The 17,561-nt window shown below is 50.8% G+C and overlaps 4 protein-coding genes across 4 annotated transcripts; 3 read left to right on the forward strand and 1 right to left on the reverse strand.

The window, feature by feature from the left end:
* Positions 1-109: 109 nt before the first annotated feature.
* On the forward strand, positions 110-877 carry FPRO_12371 (uncharacterized protein; the record flags this gene model as incomplete). Its single annotated transcript, XM_031224161.1, has 1 exon — positions 110-877. The coding sequence occupies one exon, from the start codon at positions 110-112 to the stop codon at positions 875-877; it is 768 nt and encodes a 255-aa protein (XP_031089447.1).
* Positions 878-1,059: 182 nt separating this feature from the next.
* Positions 1,060-12,918, reverse strand: FPRO_12372 (putative polyketide synthase; the record flags this gene model as incomplete). Its single annotated transcript, XM_031224162.1, has 2 exons — positions 1,060-5,281; positions 5,333-12,918. 2 exons carry the CDS (start codon positions 12,916-12,918, stop codon positions 1,060-1,062), a joined length of 11,808 nt encoding a protein of 3,935 aa, XP_031089448.1.
* Positions 12,919-13,597: 679 nt separating this feature from the next.
* FPRO_12373 (uncharacterized protein) lies at positions 13,598-14,736 on the forward strand (the record flags this gene model as incomplete). Its single annotated transcript, XM_031224163.1, has 2 exons — positions 13,598-14,148; positions 14,196-14,736. 2 exons carry the CDS (start codon positions 13,598-13,600, stop codon positions 14,734-14,736), a joined length of 1,092 nt encoding a protein of 363 aa, XP_031089449.1.
* Positions 14,737-15,904: 1,168 nt separating this feature from the next.
* FPRO_12374 (uncharacterized protein) lies at positions 15,905-17,521 on the forward strand (the record flags this gene model as incomplete). Its single annotated transcript, XM_031224164.1, has 3 exons — positions 15,905-16,480; positions 16,529-17,057; positions 17,103-17,521. 3 exons carry the CDS (start codon positions 15,905-15,907, stop codon positions 17,519-17,521), a joined length of 1,524 nt encoding a protein of 507 aa, XP_031089450.1.
* Between the last annotated feature and the right edge of the window lie 40 nt (positions 17,522-17,561).

Consider the following 17,561-nt stretch of genomic DNA (forward strand, 5'->3'; position numbering starts at 1 on the left):
ACCCCTGTCCATATCCAAGGCCCAGAGCGGGGTTTTGAGTGATATTGTCAGAACCAACACGCAAATCAACGATCAATAAACCAATCACTATCCATTGTCTGTGCCCAGCATGTCTCACGCCGAGAAAACGCAATACGATTCGTTCGCTCCCAAGTATGCTTCTGTGGAGGAGTTGCCCTGTTCGAAACTGGAGGGGCAGCTTGTGAGGAATGCTTTGGGGGATTGTACGGGCTTGAAGGTACTGGATCTTGGCGGTGGAAGTGGACTTCATGCAAGAAGAGCGATTGATGCTGGGGCAATTGTTGTTGATGATGTTGACATTTCACCTGAGATGATGAAAGCGGGCGAGGAGATCGAGAATAGCCTCGGTCGAAAGGATCGCATTCGCTGGTTCGCGGCTGATGTCACCAAACCCGTCACGGAGCAAGCCAAGTTGGAGGAGGGCTACGATATCGTCATGGCCAATTGGGTTTTCGATCATGCTACCTCTGTTTCAGAGCTGAGAAGCATGTACGAGAATGTTGTCAAGAATCTGAAGCCTGGTGGCAAGTTTATCGGCGTGAGGTCAAAGAGCATTCGCGCCAAGTACATGAGCCATGGTCAAGGCAAATACGGTGTTACCTTTACCGATGTCACGGAAATCCCGGGTGGACTGAAGTACCAGGTCAATTGTGTGACTGAGCCGCCATTCTCGTTTGAGGCTACTTCAATGGAATCGACTTTCTCGCTCTCTGATGACATAGGAAAGGAACTCGGGCTGGTTGATATACATGTTGCCCCAGCCGAAGAAACGGAGCTTGTCAAGAATAATCACGAGTTCTGGGAGGATTACCTCAGGGACCCCAACTTTGTCGTTGTAGTGGCGAACAAGGCATGAAGAACACTTCGATTGGAAATAGCCTACTGTAAATAATTACCCAGTCCTGAAAACACCAGGGCTTGATATGTGGCGTCAAAATGAAATCAGCAAAAGATGTCCTAAATTGAGGCTAAACTTATGCTAAGTCGCCTGAATCTTTTTAACATATAGGATTAAGATCCTAAGCTTTTTTCCCTCCCCTAGTCACTGTTCCCCATGAACGGAAATGTTATCCTTTGGTTCTTCTCCACGACAGCCTGCAAATACAATACAATCAGCTCTTCAATTCCTTCCTTCCTCGCTTGCTCAATCCAATCGTCCAAATCCAGTTCCCGAAACTCGTCTTCATACGTCTTTTGCATGTATGATGCGAAATCTGTAGGCGGTACCTTGACACCACTTGAGTAATGCTTGAACGTCACGCCCGAGTGACTCTGTTGCGAGGATATGACATACTCGGCAAAAGAGTTGGCGACGTCTGTGACAGGGAGGAAGTCAAAGAAGCCCGCGACATTCAAGCTCGATACACGCGGTACAGCCTTTATAAGCTTGGAGTATCGAAGCAGAGCGTTGAGTGCATCCTCAATAGGAGCCTCGTCACCCACAATTGCACAATGCCGGTGAATTGAGACAGGCAGATCCTTCTCTGTATTGGCTGCTGCTGCTTCGGATAGTTTTTCTAGGAACACTTCGCCTGCCCATTTCGCTGCTGTGAACCCCTCTGATCCATCTGTAGGCGGTGAATGGTCTTTAACGCTGACTGGCGGAAGGGCAGCCTCGGCGCTGGAGTCAAGCAGCGTAACACGGTTCGATGAGATGTAATGGATAGGAATTTGGCGACTAAGGGCGAAGAGACCCAGCTGTCGCGTCGACTCCACGTTGGGTGCACGAAGGGTTGAATAATTGTTGAGACAATGGCCTTGCGATCCTGCGAGGATTATACTGTCGACAATTGCTTGAAGGTGCTGCCACGTTTCTCTCTTGAGTCCCAGCATGGGCTCACTCAGGCTACCAGAATAAACTGTGACGCGATCGCCCTTGAGGTGACTGGCCTCAGAGTCTGGGTCAACAGCGATGCAGTGGATGCGTGCGACTGACGGTCGGCTTAAGAGATACTGGAGGATCTGTTTCCCCATGAATGATGTTGAACCAGTCATGAGAATCTCAAGCTCAGATGCTGTCTTGACTGGAGTTACGTCGTGAGAATAACTCAAGTCGATGGACCTAGGTAAAGCTGTCTCGGCCTCCCAGTCAATGGTCTCAGGCAAATAGTCAGAGCTCTTCTGCTGTGCAACCAGACCCGCCATGCCAGCCAATGTACTGGCCCGGTACATGTCGCTGAGAGGCAGTGTGATGCCCATTGAGATCTCAATTGCACTCCGTAGTCTGACAAGAAGCAGTGAATTGCCTCCAACGTGGAAGAAATCCGTGTCTGGCTCAAGCCTCGCATTGTTGAAAAGACCCGCCTGAGATAGTACATTGTGCCAAATGAGTCTCAATTCTCCTTCAACAAGCGTTGGCTTCCTGTCTGACGCTGCTTTAGAAGGGCCAGAGGGTGTAGGTAATGCAGGGAGAGGGAGGGCTGCAATAGCACGGCGATCAACCTTTCCACTGCTATTCAACGGCAGCTTCTCCAACTCAATGATCAATGCAGGTCTCATGTACTGAGGAAGTGGTAAGGTATTGGCCAACTCCTGCAATCCGGAGGCGTCCATAGAAGCCCCGGCAGTCAGCACAACATGCGCCACGAGGAAAGCTGGATCACCACGAACAGTGACAACAACATCCGCGAGAGAACCCTCGAACTGCTGCAGCATGACGTTGGCGACATCATCAAGATCGACGCGCAGCCCACGAAGCTTGACAGTTGTATCACCGTCCATACGGCCCATGAACTGGAGACCGCCATCAGCACGGATGAGACCCTTGTCTCCAGTACGATACATCGTAGTCCACCCCTTTTCAGTATGCTCAGATGTTGCAAACAGGTTTGGAACAAACTTATGTGAAGTTGACTTCTCGTCGAGATAACTGAGCGCAACGCCAATGCCACCAACGCAGATCTCACCAGGGAGTCCCTGGGGAACGATGTGTCCACTTTCATCGAGGATGTAGATGGAAGTGTTAGGGTTTACTGGACCAACAATCGAGTAAGCGCTGTCGTCTCCAAAGTCATCGAGTTCAATTGTCTTCATGGTGGCGCAGCATGAGATCTCTGTTGGCCCGTAGCAATCGGTGAGAGTTGGAGGGTGTTGCAACGTCTTGAAAGCCGCCTTCAGCTGGGCAGTGACGGCTTCACCACCAGAAGTCGCGTTTCGCCAAGAGTGCAATGCCTTCACGGCTTGACCTCCATGTCGAGTGAGCATGAGATACTCGGTCGGGGTTCCCAACGTGAAAGTGACTCCCTCGTCAGTCATGAGCTTACCCAGAGCGAGAGGGTCACCTCGACTTGTACTGGGAGCTACCACAAGAGTACCGCCTAGTGCAAGGGCTATGAAGGCTTCAGCAAGGGACATGTCGAAGCCAAGAGCACTCTGCTGAAGCACAGTCTCTTGGCCGAGAGAGAGCCTCGAGCTTTTGGTGGCGATATAGTTGATGATTCCTCTTGAAGAGAGTCGAATACCTTTCGGTGTGCCTGTCGACCCACTTGTGAAAAGGATGAAGGTCGTGTCATTGATGCGCTCTAGGTTTGGTGCCGCAATGGTCTTGGTCGGGTCAGGTATCTCTGTCACGGAAAGGATGGGCGTCCCAACAGAGATGCCATGAGCGCGCTCCTCAGTGGAGTCTTCACAGAGTATCAGACCCGGTCCAACAACATCGAGAATGACCTTGAGGCGCTCATCAGGTAATTTCGTATCCAATGGAACGTAGATGCAACCCGATCGAATGATCGCCAACATGGAAATGACCCAACATGCGGTCGGCTCGCAGAGAACAGCCACTGTTGAACCCGGCTGGAGCTGAGACTGAATACCTGAGGCAAGGCTATTGATTCTGACGGCAAGTTCTTTGTAGGTCAGCTGACCATCGACATCTTTGACAGCGACAACTTGAGAGTTCCTCTGAATGACCTCATCCACCTTCTCCATTAGAGTTGAGGGCCATTTGTAGTTCACCATCTCCCCGTACCCGAGCACTAGTGCCTTGTCGATATCGGCTTGGTCATAAAGGTTGATGGTCTCCAAAGCCTTGCTTGCATCTCTTGATGCATCGCGCAGCAACGCCAGATATGTAGATAAAAGATTATCTGTCCCCTGCCTTGTATACAAGTCTTCTCTTGCAACAACTTGTACATACGTCGTATTGTCATTTGGTGTAACGCTAAAAGCAAGATCGTAGGGACTCTGCGCATCATAGCCTTCCTTGAACTCCAGGGCGCTTCCACCAAGTGGGATCTTGGAGAAGTTTCCTTGCCGATAGTTCATGGCGACTTGGAAGAGCGGTGTACTGGTTGACTCTCGAGGGACGTTCGCCTTGTCGAGAATGACATCAAAAGGAACTCCCATGTTGGCTTGTGCTGTTCGATAGTGCTGGGCTGTCTTCTTGACAAGGTCTGAGAATCTCGTATCCCTCTGAACGTTGAAGCGGAGGGGTAGCAAGTTCAGGAAGAAGCCGATGGTCTTTAAGCTACTTTCACCGCGGTTCGCGTCGGTGACACCGATGCAGATATCTTCGATGCTGAGAAGTCGGTTGAAGAGAGTCTGTAGAGCAGCCAGGTAGAAGTAGAAAGGCGTGATGCGTAGAGACTGGCTTGCCCGCTTGATCTGCTCCGAAAGTTCATCGCCAATGTCGATGAGAGACTCAACGTTACGATAAGTCTTCGGAATGGGCCGTGACTTGGCGCGAGCGAATGGGAATAGTGGAAGAGTGTCTGCAGGTGGTGAGTGCAACTTGGCCCAGTAAGAGATCCTGTCGTCCATCTGGCCACTCTCAATCGCTCTTCGCTCCTCGACTGAGATGTCCATGTACTGCTTCGGTAACAAATCGAGCTTGTGTCCCATGTATACGGCGTTGAGATCTCGCAGTAAGAGATGCATGCTCACGCCATCCATGGCAATGTGATGATACGCGATGATGAGAGAGTGCTCTTCAGGTCCATGACTGACAAGTATAACCCTGAGAACATCTCCGTCAGACAGTTGCCAAACATGGTTTCGCCAAGTCTTAGTTTCATGCTCCAAAGCGTGACCATCTTCATCTTTGACATGTTTGAAACAGTCTCTCGCTGAAGCAAGGAGTCCTTGAACAGGCTCACCACTTCCCGGTCGGGTAAAGAAGCATGTTCTCAACGAGTCGTGGTGATTTACAACAGTGCATACGGCCCTCTTCAGTCGTGCAATCTGGATGTTTCCCGTGACTTTGTAAATATAGACGCAGTTGTAGGAGGTATCATCTTTGGAAAACTGACTTAGAAACCATAACCTATATACAATTTAGCTAAAGTACATCTTATTAATGCCGTGACACATCTACCTCGATTGAGCATACGACAACTTCTCAACCCTCTCCAACTCCTTCTCCTGCTTGGCCTCTTCTTGGTGCTCCGTTTCTCCAACTGTACTTGGTGGTGTTGCGTGACCTGATCTGACGGGGCTTGAACTGCCGTCACTAGATGTCCCGGTTGCTGACCCGTTGGCAGCCGAGTCTGACTTGGACGCATCGCCAGTCTCAGATTTGCCCTCTTGCATCTTGGCTGAGAGATACTTATTCGCTGCGTCAGCGCAGATATCCCTCGCGTTGTCCCCACTGAGGGTCTTGAGGACAGGGACGTCGACGTGAACTTCCTTCAAGAACCATGACCGAATCTCAACAGCCAAGAGGGAGTCGATACCGACATCTAGCAGCGACGCCTCGACGTTGAGACTTTCCGAAGTCATCTGTAGCATTGTCTCGACCTTAGCTCGGAAGGCAATAAGAAGAGCAGCAGCAGCCTCTTCTTCAGAACCAGCGGCTTCCAGTCGTTCCAAGATACGAATGTTACTCTGGCCTGCTCGGGACGCATCAATATCCTTGGAGCCCTCTTCCTCACGAACAAAGTGCGAAAAGCGAGGGTTGTTCACCCAAGGAGGTCGAGCCTTGGTGGACGCCGTGTAGTTGAAAGGCTGGATGCCTGACACCATCTCGATCGTGTCGTCATCCATCACTCCCGGTTTGCTCGCAGCGACAGCTTCAGCGAAGATCTGGTGAGCGTCCGACTCCGAGATTGGCATGTAAAAAGCCTTCTTGAGCCGCTCCATGAGTGTTGGACCCTTTGCAGCGATGTATCCAACATCAGCGACCATGCCCAGAGCCATGACTGATGCAGCGAGACCTCTTTCGCGTCTCTGTTGTGCAATGGCTGCTTGGAACAGAGAGGCGGCGTTGTAATTGGACTGGCCAGCATTGCCGACGACAGAACTCATAGACGAGAACAGAACAAAGAAGTCGAGAGTGGGCTCGGAGAAAATGTCGCTAAGATGGATTGTTCCATCAACCTTGGGCGCAAACACGTCACTTAATGCCTCAGGCCCCATCTTGACAAACAGCTGATCCTTGAGAACAAGCGCACCGTTGCAGACGCCACCAACAGGCGGGAGATCCTTGATGGAATCACATACAGCCTGCACAGAGTCACGCTTGGATACATCCATGGGGTAAACTCTGACAACAGCGCCCAAGTCCTCCATCTCTTGCAGCCAGAGTTGGTCGACCTGTGCTCTGCGGCTGGTAAGGACAATGTACTTCGCGCCGTTCTCGACCATCCAGCGACAGAGGGAGCGACCAAAGTCGGAGACGAGACCGACCATGAGGTAGGTCTTGTCGATGGAGAAGAGGCCTTGCCCACTGATTGGGCGGATGGTGACGCTGACGGGCTGGGGCTTGGTCCAGTCGATGATGGTGCGTGTGAGTTCGAGGGTTGGGAGTGAGGTGATGTCTTGGACGGGTACAGTTGTTGAAGTTGACGAGAGGTGTGATTGACGGCTGAACGTAAAAGCAGTCTCGAGTAGATGGGCAGTGTTGGAGGCCAATGTATGACTGGGCTTGAAGCTGATGGCCTCATACAAGTGAGATAGATGCTGCTTGACCTTGTCGTCGGTCTTGGAGAGATCGACGAAATGACTGATTCCCCGAGGGAGGATATTCTGAATGGTTCTGATGGATGCCCTGGGGTGGATGAAAATCGAGTCAGATCCTGTCACGGAGCTGGCAAAGGTAAGCTTGCGAGACGCTTGGGCAGTCAGTGCACTCTGTATGTCAGTGCTTGCACCGTAAATAAGAACACCTTCCTCTTCAGTGTTAAGTGCTGCTGATGAGATTGACGAGAGAAGGAGAGATGCAGTCAAGTTGACAGCTATGCCCCAGAGATCAGTCTGCATTTGTGTAGCCTGCGCCTCAGGGATGAGAAATACGTCGGTTGCCGGGAGCGAAATTGTTGAGCTGTGGCGTGGGGCGATGGCCATAGTGACTTGACCATCACTCTTGCCAAAGCAAAGGATCCTTGCATCGTCTTCACAGAAGGGAAGTGAAAGTGACTGCTCCACTTGGATATTGGCGATGCCATCACCAGTCAGGGACTTGGCCCAAGGAGCCTTCTCCTCAAGACAGGGACCGCCCTCAGTATTTGTCAGGATAGCCTCTGTCTCTCCAAGATAAACAACTTTCGTAATCTTCCTCCTCTGAGAGTTCAACCGATTATTCCTCTCCTTATCAGGCACAACTCTTGGAATAGTCACAAAACCATCCCTCAATAGCACCTCAGGCTCGGTACTCCACAAGATCGGCATCTTAGTAAACTCAGCTGACTTTCCAAGCTTGAGCTTCAAAAACGCCTCAACCACCATCTTCGCATCAACACTCGAGGCTTTGGGAAGGTCGAGGAACTGAAGGTTCAATTGGGGGAGTTCGTTGATGATAGCGCGGCCAAGACCGATTGTCATGTTGGCGTATGGGTTCTCATCGAGACGACCTGCTGTGAGCCAGAGGACGTGTGATGAGTGGGATAACAGAGACTGCAGGCTGCTGAGACGCGAAGAGGTCATGGGGGTAGAGAAGATGGGCTTTTCGAGTTCGGTGAGACAGATGACTGATGTTTCACTGCTGAGATGCTTATCTGATAGGGAGTCGATACTGTCGACGACCGTGACTTGGTCTGCGACTCGGGATGCAAGTCGCTGGATGCTCTTGACGATTCGGGAGATGGGTAGAGTCTTGCCACCAATGATGAGAAGTCGCTGTTCTAGTGGAATCTCATCGAGGAACGATAGCGGTTCCTGGAGCATTGTGACCCTCTCATCAGCGGCTTGTGATACGAGAACAGAGCACACATGCTTGAGAGAATCAGGTAAGTCAGTAACATACTTATCCGCTCCCGTAAAGCCCGAATCTCGGAGAATCTCATCCCATTCCGTCAGCCCGATACCTGGACCACGAGTTCTCCCCTCATCGACACCAAGCCACCAACCAGGCAAACCACCCATGAGAAACATCATTTGGAGATAGTAGCCCGTGACTTCAACCATAATGAGATAGCCGCCAGGCTTGAGAAGTTTGCGAACGTTGGTCATGGTCTCGTTGAGGTTGCGAGTGGCGTGGAGGACGTTGGCGGCTAGAACGACGTCTTGACTTCCTTCTGGAATTCCTTGGCCTGTGGGGTCATTCTCAATATCCAGGACTTTGTAGTCGAGACGCTTGCTGTGTGCATGGAAGCGTGTTTTGGCAGCTTCGAAGAATCCAGCTGAAATGTCGGTGTACGTATATCGACCATACGTGTCTCCAATGGCGTTGAGGACTGAGTTTGTTGTTCCGCCAGTACCAGCTCCAATCTCAAGGATGTTCAGACGGGGGTATCGGTGAGACAGGTTCTGGAAGAGTTCTGCGATTATCCTGTTGAGAGGCTGCATGGCTCGGCCATCGGTATAGAGGTTGCTCAGCATGTTATCGACAAGCATGACCTCCAGGAGTTGAGTGTCGGATGTCATGACTCCAACGAGGTTTTCGGCCACTGCATGAATGAGCTTGAGGTCAGCTTGTTCAGGATACTTGTCCTTGTATCCCTGGATCAGCTCTTCGGTATCATCGAACCACTCCTTCTGCGCAGTTGGGTGCTTGCCATCTCTCGTCTCCTGGAGGACCTCCTTTGCAGCTTTGTAGAAGGCTTGATGGAACCACTTCCAGTCCTGTACATCTGCTTCTGACAGATGATCAAAGGTCTTCCTGATGAAATAGAAAGACGTGCGGTCGATGGCTTCAGCGAGTGCAAGTTCTTGCTCATCAGGATTGATCTCGTCAAGATTCTCGGAAGAGTCCAAGATATCAGCACGCCAGATTGTCTTGGAGAACATGTGCCGGTCATCAGAGGAGCTTGCCTCGGTGAAGAGCTTCAAGGTAAGACCTTCAGCCTGCAAACCAGTCTTACCATCGAGGCTGATGATGTGTACATCTCCTCTGAACGTGTTGGACGTTGCCTCAGTAATGAAAGTATCTACGTCAAAGTTGATCTCACCTGGTACGCCCTCGTAATTGGTGCTCGGGGCAATAGCCAGCCTATCAATGCCGACAGGGAGGTAGGGTGCCCAAAGAGCTCCGCTAAGAGGAGTACACATGGCTGCAATGATGGAGTGGAAAGCGACGTCTAGAGGTCCTGGGTGCATGACATACTGGCTGCCCACTTCAGACTTGTCCCATGTTGCCTTTGTCGTAGCATATCCCATGGTTCGCTGAACAGACTTTAGACCTCGGAAAAGACCTTGATAGTTGAGGCCAATATTGAGCAGCGAGTCATAGTACTCCTGGGTGTCCACAGGTGTGATACCCGACTTCCCAGGTGCTCGTGGCGGAAGATCATAGTCCGAAGGCTCACCAAAGTCAATAGTGATCAGACCAGTACAGTTCCTCTCCAAAGTTCCTTCAGCTTCGGCAGGGCAGGTATGGCAAGAGAACTCTCCATAAAAGGTTTCCTCGTCAATATGGCCACCAATCTTCTTGACCGAGAAGATAGACTCAATGCCAGGGTTATTCTCCTCAATAGTCAAAGCCCGAGGAATAACAAGGTCGCGGATCTCTACCAGCTTGACAGGTCGTGAGCCGGCTATCTCCATGGCGGCTTGGATAGCCATAGCCATGTATCCAGATGTCGGGAAGAGAGCCATACCCTGAAAAGCATGACCGCGAATCCAGGGAAGTTCGTTGAGACGTAGGATGTTGCGCCAACGGATCTCAAACTCTGAGTCATCTGGAGTGCGTCGACCGAGAAGTTCGTGTGGAGCTTTGTCAGCGAGACGGTAACGACGGGAGATGCGGGACTCTTTCCAATGGATCTTGTTGTGGTTCCACGTGTAAGAGGGAAGTCCCTTGATCATCTTTGGCTTCTCTGCTTCAGGACCATGGATAGCTTTGTGGTACCCAGCAAAGTCAACATGGGATCCTAGATAGGCCCAGACGTAGCCGATTCCACCGGAGAATGCTTCGACATCATCATAACCACGTCTCAAGAAAGTGGCATATGGGAGAACATGACCCAGAGCAGTCTTCATAGTCTGTGAAGCAGGTCCTTTCAAAGCCGGGTGAGGTCCAATCTCGAGCGAGAGGTGGAAGGGACCAGCCCTCCAAAGCGAACACTCCAGTGCCTCAGAGAACAGAACAGGTCGAACCATATTGTCGATCCAGTACTGCCCGGCCAAAGCCGAAAGGTCATCCTCATCATCAAGCATATCTGCGTTTCCGTAGACTGATGAAACCCAGATACAGTTGCTGGAAGGAGTGTTGACAGTAATATTGCATGCCTTGAGCGACTCAAGATATGGCTCTGCACAAGCTCGCATATGATGCGAGTGATATGCTGTATCAACCTTAAGAAGACGAGCAAAAGTCTTCTGCTCCTCGAGGATCTCCTTCGCTGCTAAGATGGCATCTTCGTCGCCAGAAATAGTAGCGCTGGAAGGAGAGTTGCTTGCAGCAAGACTGATCCGTCCTTTGAACTGCTCCTGGTCGCAGAAGGCTGTCGCATTCTCAGAGCCCATACCTACAGCCATCATGGAGCCTTTATTGCCAGAAGGTCCAGAGGCGTGCTTGGCGTAGAGACCTCGGTAGTAGGCAATGCGCATGGCATCAGTGGCTGAGAGTAGACCAGCAGCGTAAACAGCAGAGATCTCGCCTGATGAGTGACCGACGACAGCATCAAAGTGAACGCCCGCAGATGCCAGGACATCCACAATGGCGATTTGCGTTGCTGTGCAAAGGGGCTGAGAGATGGCAGCTTCGCCGATGCGGGAGTTCTCTTCAGACGCCATCAACTCTTCCATAAGACTCCATGTCGGCGCGTCAGGGACATCATGCAAAGCATCTTCACACTTCTGTATGGACTCCCTAAACTGGAAAGACGTCTCAATCATGGTTTTACCCATGGACGCCCACTGCGCTCCTTGACCGGTGAAGATGCCCAGAATAGCCGGTTGTTCAGAAGATGAACCTGGCGCTTGGATGCCAATCTCAGCACCAGTCTTGGAGGTCTGAACAGCGGAATCGAGGAACTCGAGAAGCTTGTCCCGATTCTCGCCGGAGAAGAAGGCTCGTCGACTGAAGACACTTCGGCGGGTCTGAGTTACGAAGGCTACGTCTTCGAGGTTGACATCTGGATTTGACCGCATGAAATCGGCGTACTTCCCGACCGTTGTCGCGAGCGAAGACTCAGTCTCGGCAGAGATGACTAGGGGACCAACAAATTTCTGAGACGCCATTTCTGTGCGGGGCTCATCGGGCTGGTAGTTCTCAACAATGGCGTGGACATTGGTGCCTCCGAAGCCAAAGCTGTTTAGACTGACCCGTCGTGGGCCGTCAGAGACCTTTGGCCAAGGTATAGCTGTAGTCGGAACTTGGAGTCGATCGTAGAAGGGCTTGATTGAAGGATTCAGAGTGTTGAAGAGTAAATTGGGCGGAATGATGGCATTCTGCACCGCCAAAGATGCCTTGAGCAGACCTGCTAGGCCAGCGCATCCTTCGGTGTGCCCGATCACAGTCTTGATGGAGCCGCAGTAAAGCTTCTCCACATCCTCAGACGATGTTTCATCGTCCGCAAAGAATGACTGGCGGATAGCGCGGGCCTCAACCGGATCGCCAGCGAGTGTACCCGTGCCGTGGGCTTCAAAATACTGAGGTCGATCTTTGATAGGATCTAAACCAGCATTCTGATACGTTCGACGGATCAAGGCTGACTGGGCCGCCGCAGACGGCATAGTGATACCGGTTGTACGACCATCACTGTTCATACCCGTCTCACGCACGATACACTCAATGTGATCGCCGCATCGAATCGCTTCCGAAAGAGGCTTGAGAATGACAGATGCGACACCTTCGCCACGAGCGTAACCATCGGCTCCAGCATCCCACATTCGACTGCGTGACGTAGGACTCAGCATATGAAGCTTTGACTCAGCAACGTAACCTGCTGCATCAAAGATGAGATTCACTCCGACGGCTATAGCAGTGGTTGATTCGCCGCTTCGAAGAGATTGTGCTGCAAAGTGTAGTGCTGCGAGTGATGACGAACAGGCTGTGTCCATTGTAACTGAGGGTCCGCGAAGATCAAAGTAGTACGACACTCGATTTGAGAGAATACTCTTTGAAGTCCCCGTTGGGTGATATCGATTGATGATCTCAGGATCTCTCGATTGAATATCATGGTAATCACCCGTCATAACCCCCAAATAAACCGACGTCAACGATCCTTGCATCTCCTCGATAGTATACCCCGCAGCCTCAAGCGATTCATAAACCGTCTCAAGCGTCAATCTCTGCTGCGGATCCATACCATCAGCCTCAGCGGGGTTAACATTGAAGAACGAGGCGTCGAACAAGCGACTGTCTTCTTCGAGAAGGTAGCCTTTGTTGCAGACGTCTGTGGCGCCGTGATGCTCGCCATCTTTGTTGTAGAAGGCTTCAAGGTTGAGACGGTCTTTGGGGAATTCGCGAAGGCAGTCTTTGGGAGATTTGAGAAGAGACCAGAGTTTGGAGGGGGATGAGGCGCCGCCAGGGAAACGGCAGGCTGAGCCGATTACGGCGATGGGCTCGCCTGGGGATGGCATTATGATTGTTAGGTTGGGTAATGAGTGTAGTGCCGTGCTGTTGAAGACAAAATTTATGTCCAAATGTTGAAGGGTTGTTCAGTACGACAGATTACTTGCTGTTTGTCCAAGGTTGCGGTTGCTTCATTCGACGGATATCATTCATCTTAACTCAAGTTAACAGCAAAGCACTATCAGCACAGAACCGTATTGGGAATTTCGTATTCCATCTTCGATCAGATCGAACCGGCATCAGCTCCCGCGCCGCCCCAGACCTTGCGGCACCGACCAAACATGCTTGTGCTTACATCGAGTGCCGTCCATAGTGTGGAGCATATTCCGGAGGCACCGTTGACCAACCGGAATGGATCAATATCCCGAGCAAGGGTATGGATCCTCCTACGGGGCAGTTTCCGGGGAATGCGGAGAAGTTCCTCTAGTAGATGCCGGCTTACGGTGTTGATTGCTCGGAGCAAGGCCGTTGTGTCTTGCGCAGTTACCAGGGAACAGGCTGTATGGTGGCAAAGGAATGCGAGCGTTCTTGATCAAAACAGTCTTCACTGGCTGACGAGTATGTACGCTCAGAGATGCGACGACTGCTCTGGTTGATTGATCTGCCATCTCAACTCTGTTCGAACCATCTCACTGTGGTAGTCTCACTCACTCGTCACTATCGTTGTCGTTGTCGGCTACCTTCATCATGGCAGTCCAATCAATCATCTCGCGTCTACCAGCTACTCAAAGAGCCCTCAAAGTTCAAGGTGCAGGAACAGTCACTCTCCAAGAAAACAGTCCCATCGAGCCTCCAAAAGAAGATGAAGTCCTTGTCAGAATCTTCTGTGTCGGCGTCAATCCCCATGATTGGAAATCCCTAGACATGTCAGCATCCCCTGGCGCAACATGGGGCTGCGATTTCGCTGGTGAAGTCATTACTGCAGGACCGCTCACAAGCAAGTTCAAACCTGGTGATCGCGTTGGTGGTGCTTGTGCAGGAAACAGATCTGACAATCCGAATAACGGAGGTTTTGCAGAGTACGTCAGTGTACCGGAGATGTTGCTGCTTAGACTTCCGGATTGGATGAGTTTCGAGCAGGGCGCGACATTGGGTGTTGGGCTACTGACTGTCGGGTTGTCGTTGTACCATACTATGAAGCTCCCACTTCCTTACTCGGGTGAAGCGAGAGACCAGTACATTCTGATCTACGGTGGTGGAACGGCTACCGGAGGTTTAGCCATCCAGGCTGCCAAACTGTAAGTCCATCGTCCTTACACTGTGAGCCTAAGCTGATGATATTCAGATCTGGCTTAAAGCCCATCACAACCTGTTCACCAGGAAAGTTTGAGCACGTCAAGTCTCTAGGCGCCGTGGAAGCCTTCGACTACCGCTCTCCCTCCTGCGCCTCAGACATCCGCACCTTCACACACGATAGTCTAGAGTATGTTTTTGACTGTATCACCGAGAGCAGCAGCATGAAAATTTGCTACGCTGCCATCGGTAGTCACGGGGGTAATTACATCGGTCTAGACCAATTTCCCATTCGCGGCCACACGCGTCGCGATGTTCGTCCTGGCTGGGTTCTCGCATGGACAGCGCTGGGCAAACCTGTTGATTGGAGAAAGCCATACCGCAGAGAGGCAAGGCCCAAGGATAAGGCGTTTGCGGAGAGATGGGCGCCTATCGCGCAGAAGTTGTTGGACAACAAGGATATTGTGACGCACCCTACTGAGGTTAGTGATGAGGGGTTGGCGGGTGTCGCAAAGGGAGCTGAGAGGGTCAAGATGGGCACAGCTGGTGGTAAGAAGCTGATATACCGTGTTGCTACGCCCTCAACGTCTTGATTGCGCGTGTTTATGATAGCTATTTATTTTTTTTAGCAATTTCCTTATCGATCTCGACTCGGTTCAGATTGGCAGTTTTGTCTGGGACGCGTCGCGCTGTTTTGAACCGCAACACGCTAGAGTCAAAGATCATATCTATTTTTAGCAAACCCCGATCGCAGCACTCGTGTTTAACATCACTTGCTTCTCACAATTAACTAGATTAAATATATACAAAGAGTGTCAGTGGAGGCTTCTACATGAATAATTGAAATTTTTCGGCTTGTGGATTATTTGAGCACCTTGGCAGATGGAAGCCGTTGGTTTTCCTCATCGAATGGCTTTGAGATCACGAAGGTGTAATTTCACTACCAAGGTCGGCCGTGTGCAACACATACACGCAGGAGTACCTCCTAGACATTATAAACATCAAGACCACAGATCAATTGAAGATCCAACAGCTCAAATACTGAAATAAACTCTTCTTGTTGACTCTGGTTTAGCCCTACATCCTTCATAGCTGCTTTCCCTTTCATTTGTTTTTAGGTACCCTATACTCTATGAATGACATCAGATGTACCGCTCAGCAAACTTAGAGCAGCTGATTCAAAAGTGTCCCAAAACCTATCGGATACTCCTTGATAGATCCTCCCGCGGGACTGGACGCTTCACTGTGCGCCAAAAGCCTATCTCGCCCGCCTGCAGCCTGTCACACGCGTTTACAGGCAGACGGAGTAAATTTCCGTTGGAGTGGAGAATCTCCGGGCTCGGCCCCGCAGCGGCGAGATGGTCTCCAGGAGCAAGGAAAGATCGGACCCCTAACATACGGTGTCAAAATAAACTTAGCAAAGGTATCCTAAGCTCAGACTAAACTTACCCTAAGCTTATACTAATTTACCTAAACCTTTATGTCACTTGGGATCAAGGTCCTGGGTTTTCTTCCCTCCCGATGGTGGATACGGATACGTTCACCCCGGTCTCACCTTATAGACCCGGTTTTTGGTAGACCTCTGATCCGCTCTCTGTATGTCTCATACCATTTGTGTTGCTAATTGCAATTTCTTTCCTTCTCATAACCAAGCACTCATACATCCCAAAGCCTTTCATTCTTCACTCATACCAATGACGTTTGGCTGCCCTTACGTCGTTGCCATCCCCTTCCGCACTGAAGTTCCTAACACAGTCCAACATGTCATCTCGTCTCTCCGCGATTTCACTTGTAGCATTCTACGGTCTTGTAATTTCCTACTTCCTAAACAGACTATGGGACCATATCAGCTACTCAATCAAGACGAAGAAGTACAAATGCGGCTCTCTCAAGACCTATCCCCACTGGGATCCCATCTGGGGCATTGACTTTGTTCTCTCCATGAGCCGTGCTTTCAAAGAGCATCGGTGGTTATCATGGATGGAGGAGACATGGGCCGCGCAAGGAACCAAGACTTTCAAGGCCAGATTTCTGGGAATGAGGATGGTGTATTCGTCTGAGATGGAGAATATGAAGGCGATGAGTACTTCGCAGTGGGAGGAATTTGTGCTTGAGCCGATTCGTGTGGATAATGGTGTCGCGACGCCGTTTACTGGGAAAGGTGTTAGTACGGCGGATGGTGAGTTCTGGCATTATAGCCGGGGTATCATCAAACCGTATTTTGAGAGGCAGGCATTTGCCAATATCGCGAGATTGAAACCGTTCACGGATAAGATGTTGGACCTCATTCCCACTAACGGCGACACCTTTGACATGCAGGTTCTGACAAGACGATGGGTAAGTGGTATCTGGTCAATGTGAACGAAACTGACTTGGCATCAACAGTTTTTGGACACGTCAACCGAGTTTCTTTTTGGAAAGTCTCGCGACTGTCTCACTTATCCTGAACGTGAAGACGTAATGCTCGCCATGGTAGACATCATGCGCGGTGCACGCGTCCGTCTCACCATGAGCAAGTTCATGTTTCTCCACCGAGATCCAAAATGGTATGAGAGCATTCGCTTCGTGCACAACTTTATGAATGAGTACATCGACCAAGCCTATGATGAGCTGCACCAGCGAAAAGAGCAAGGTGAGAAGTTTGCTGATAAGCCTGAGCGAACCGACTTGCTCTGGGACATGGTGCAGAAGATCCCTTCTGAGGATAGAATTCTTCTCAGAGACCAGATCACTGCTGTTTGGGTGCCGAGTAATGAGACTACTAGTATTCATATCTCAAATGCTATTTATCAATTGGCGAGACATCCGGATGCTTGGGAGAAATTGCAGAAGGAGGTTCTTGAACTTGGGGATGAGGAGCTCACGTTCTCCAAGCTTCGCGGGATGAAATACATGAACTGGGTTATCAACGAGAGTGAGTAAATTCAACTTATCACTGCCCGCTCACTAATAGTTTCAGCACACCGCACTATTCCAAATGGCATCCAAATGATCCGCGTCGCAGCCAATGACACAACCCTGCCCCGCGGCGGAGGTCCAGACGGCAAACAGCCCATCTTCTGCGCCAAAGGCGACATTGTCCACTGCAATCGCTATCTCATGCATCGGGACCCTGACTACTGGGGTGAAGATGCAGCTGAGTTTAGACCAGAACGATGGGATGGTCTTCGTCCGCTTTGGCATTTCGTCCCATTTGGTGGCGGACCTAGAATCTGCCCTGCTCATATTCTTGTCGCTACTGAGACAGCTTATGTTTTGACGAGATTTTGTCAGAAGTTTAAGGGGATTGAGGCGAGGGATGAGAGGGGCTATGTTCCTGTTATGAGAGTTGGGCCTAGCAGTCTGAATGGCGTGAAAATTGCTGTGACCACGAGGTAAAGCTACAAGGGGCAAGATTAGGGCGACGGCTGTCTGAGAA

This window comes from Fusarium proliferatum (genome assembly GCF_900067095.1).
Source record: "Fusarium proliferatum ET1 genome assembly, contig: FPRO_scaffold015, whole genome shotgun sequence".
Lineage (NCBI taxonomy): Eukaryota > Fungi > Ascomycota > Sordariomycetes > Hypocreales > Nectriaceae > Fusarium > Fusarium proliferatum.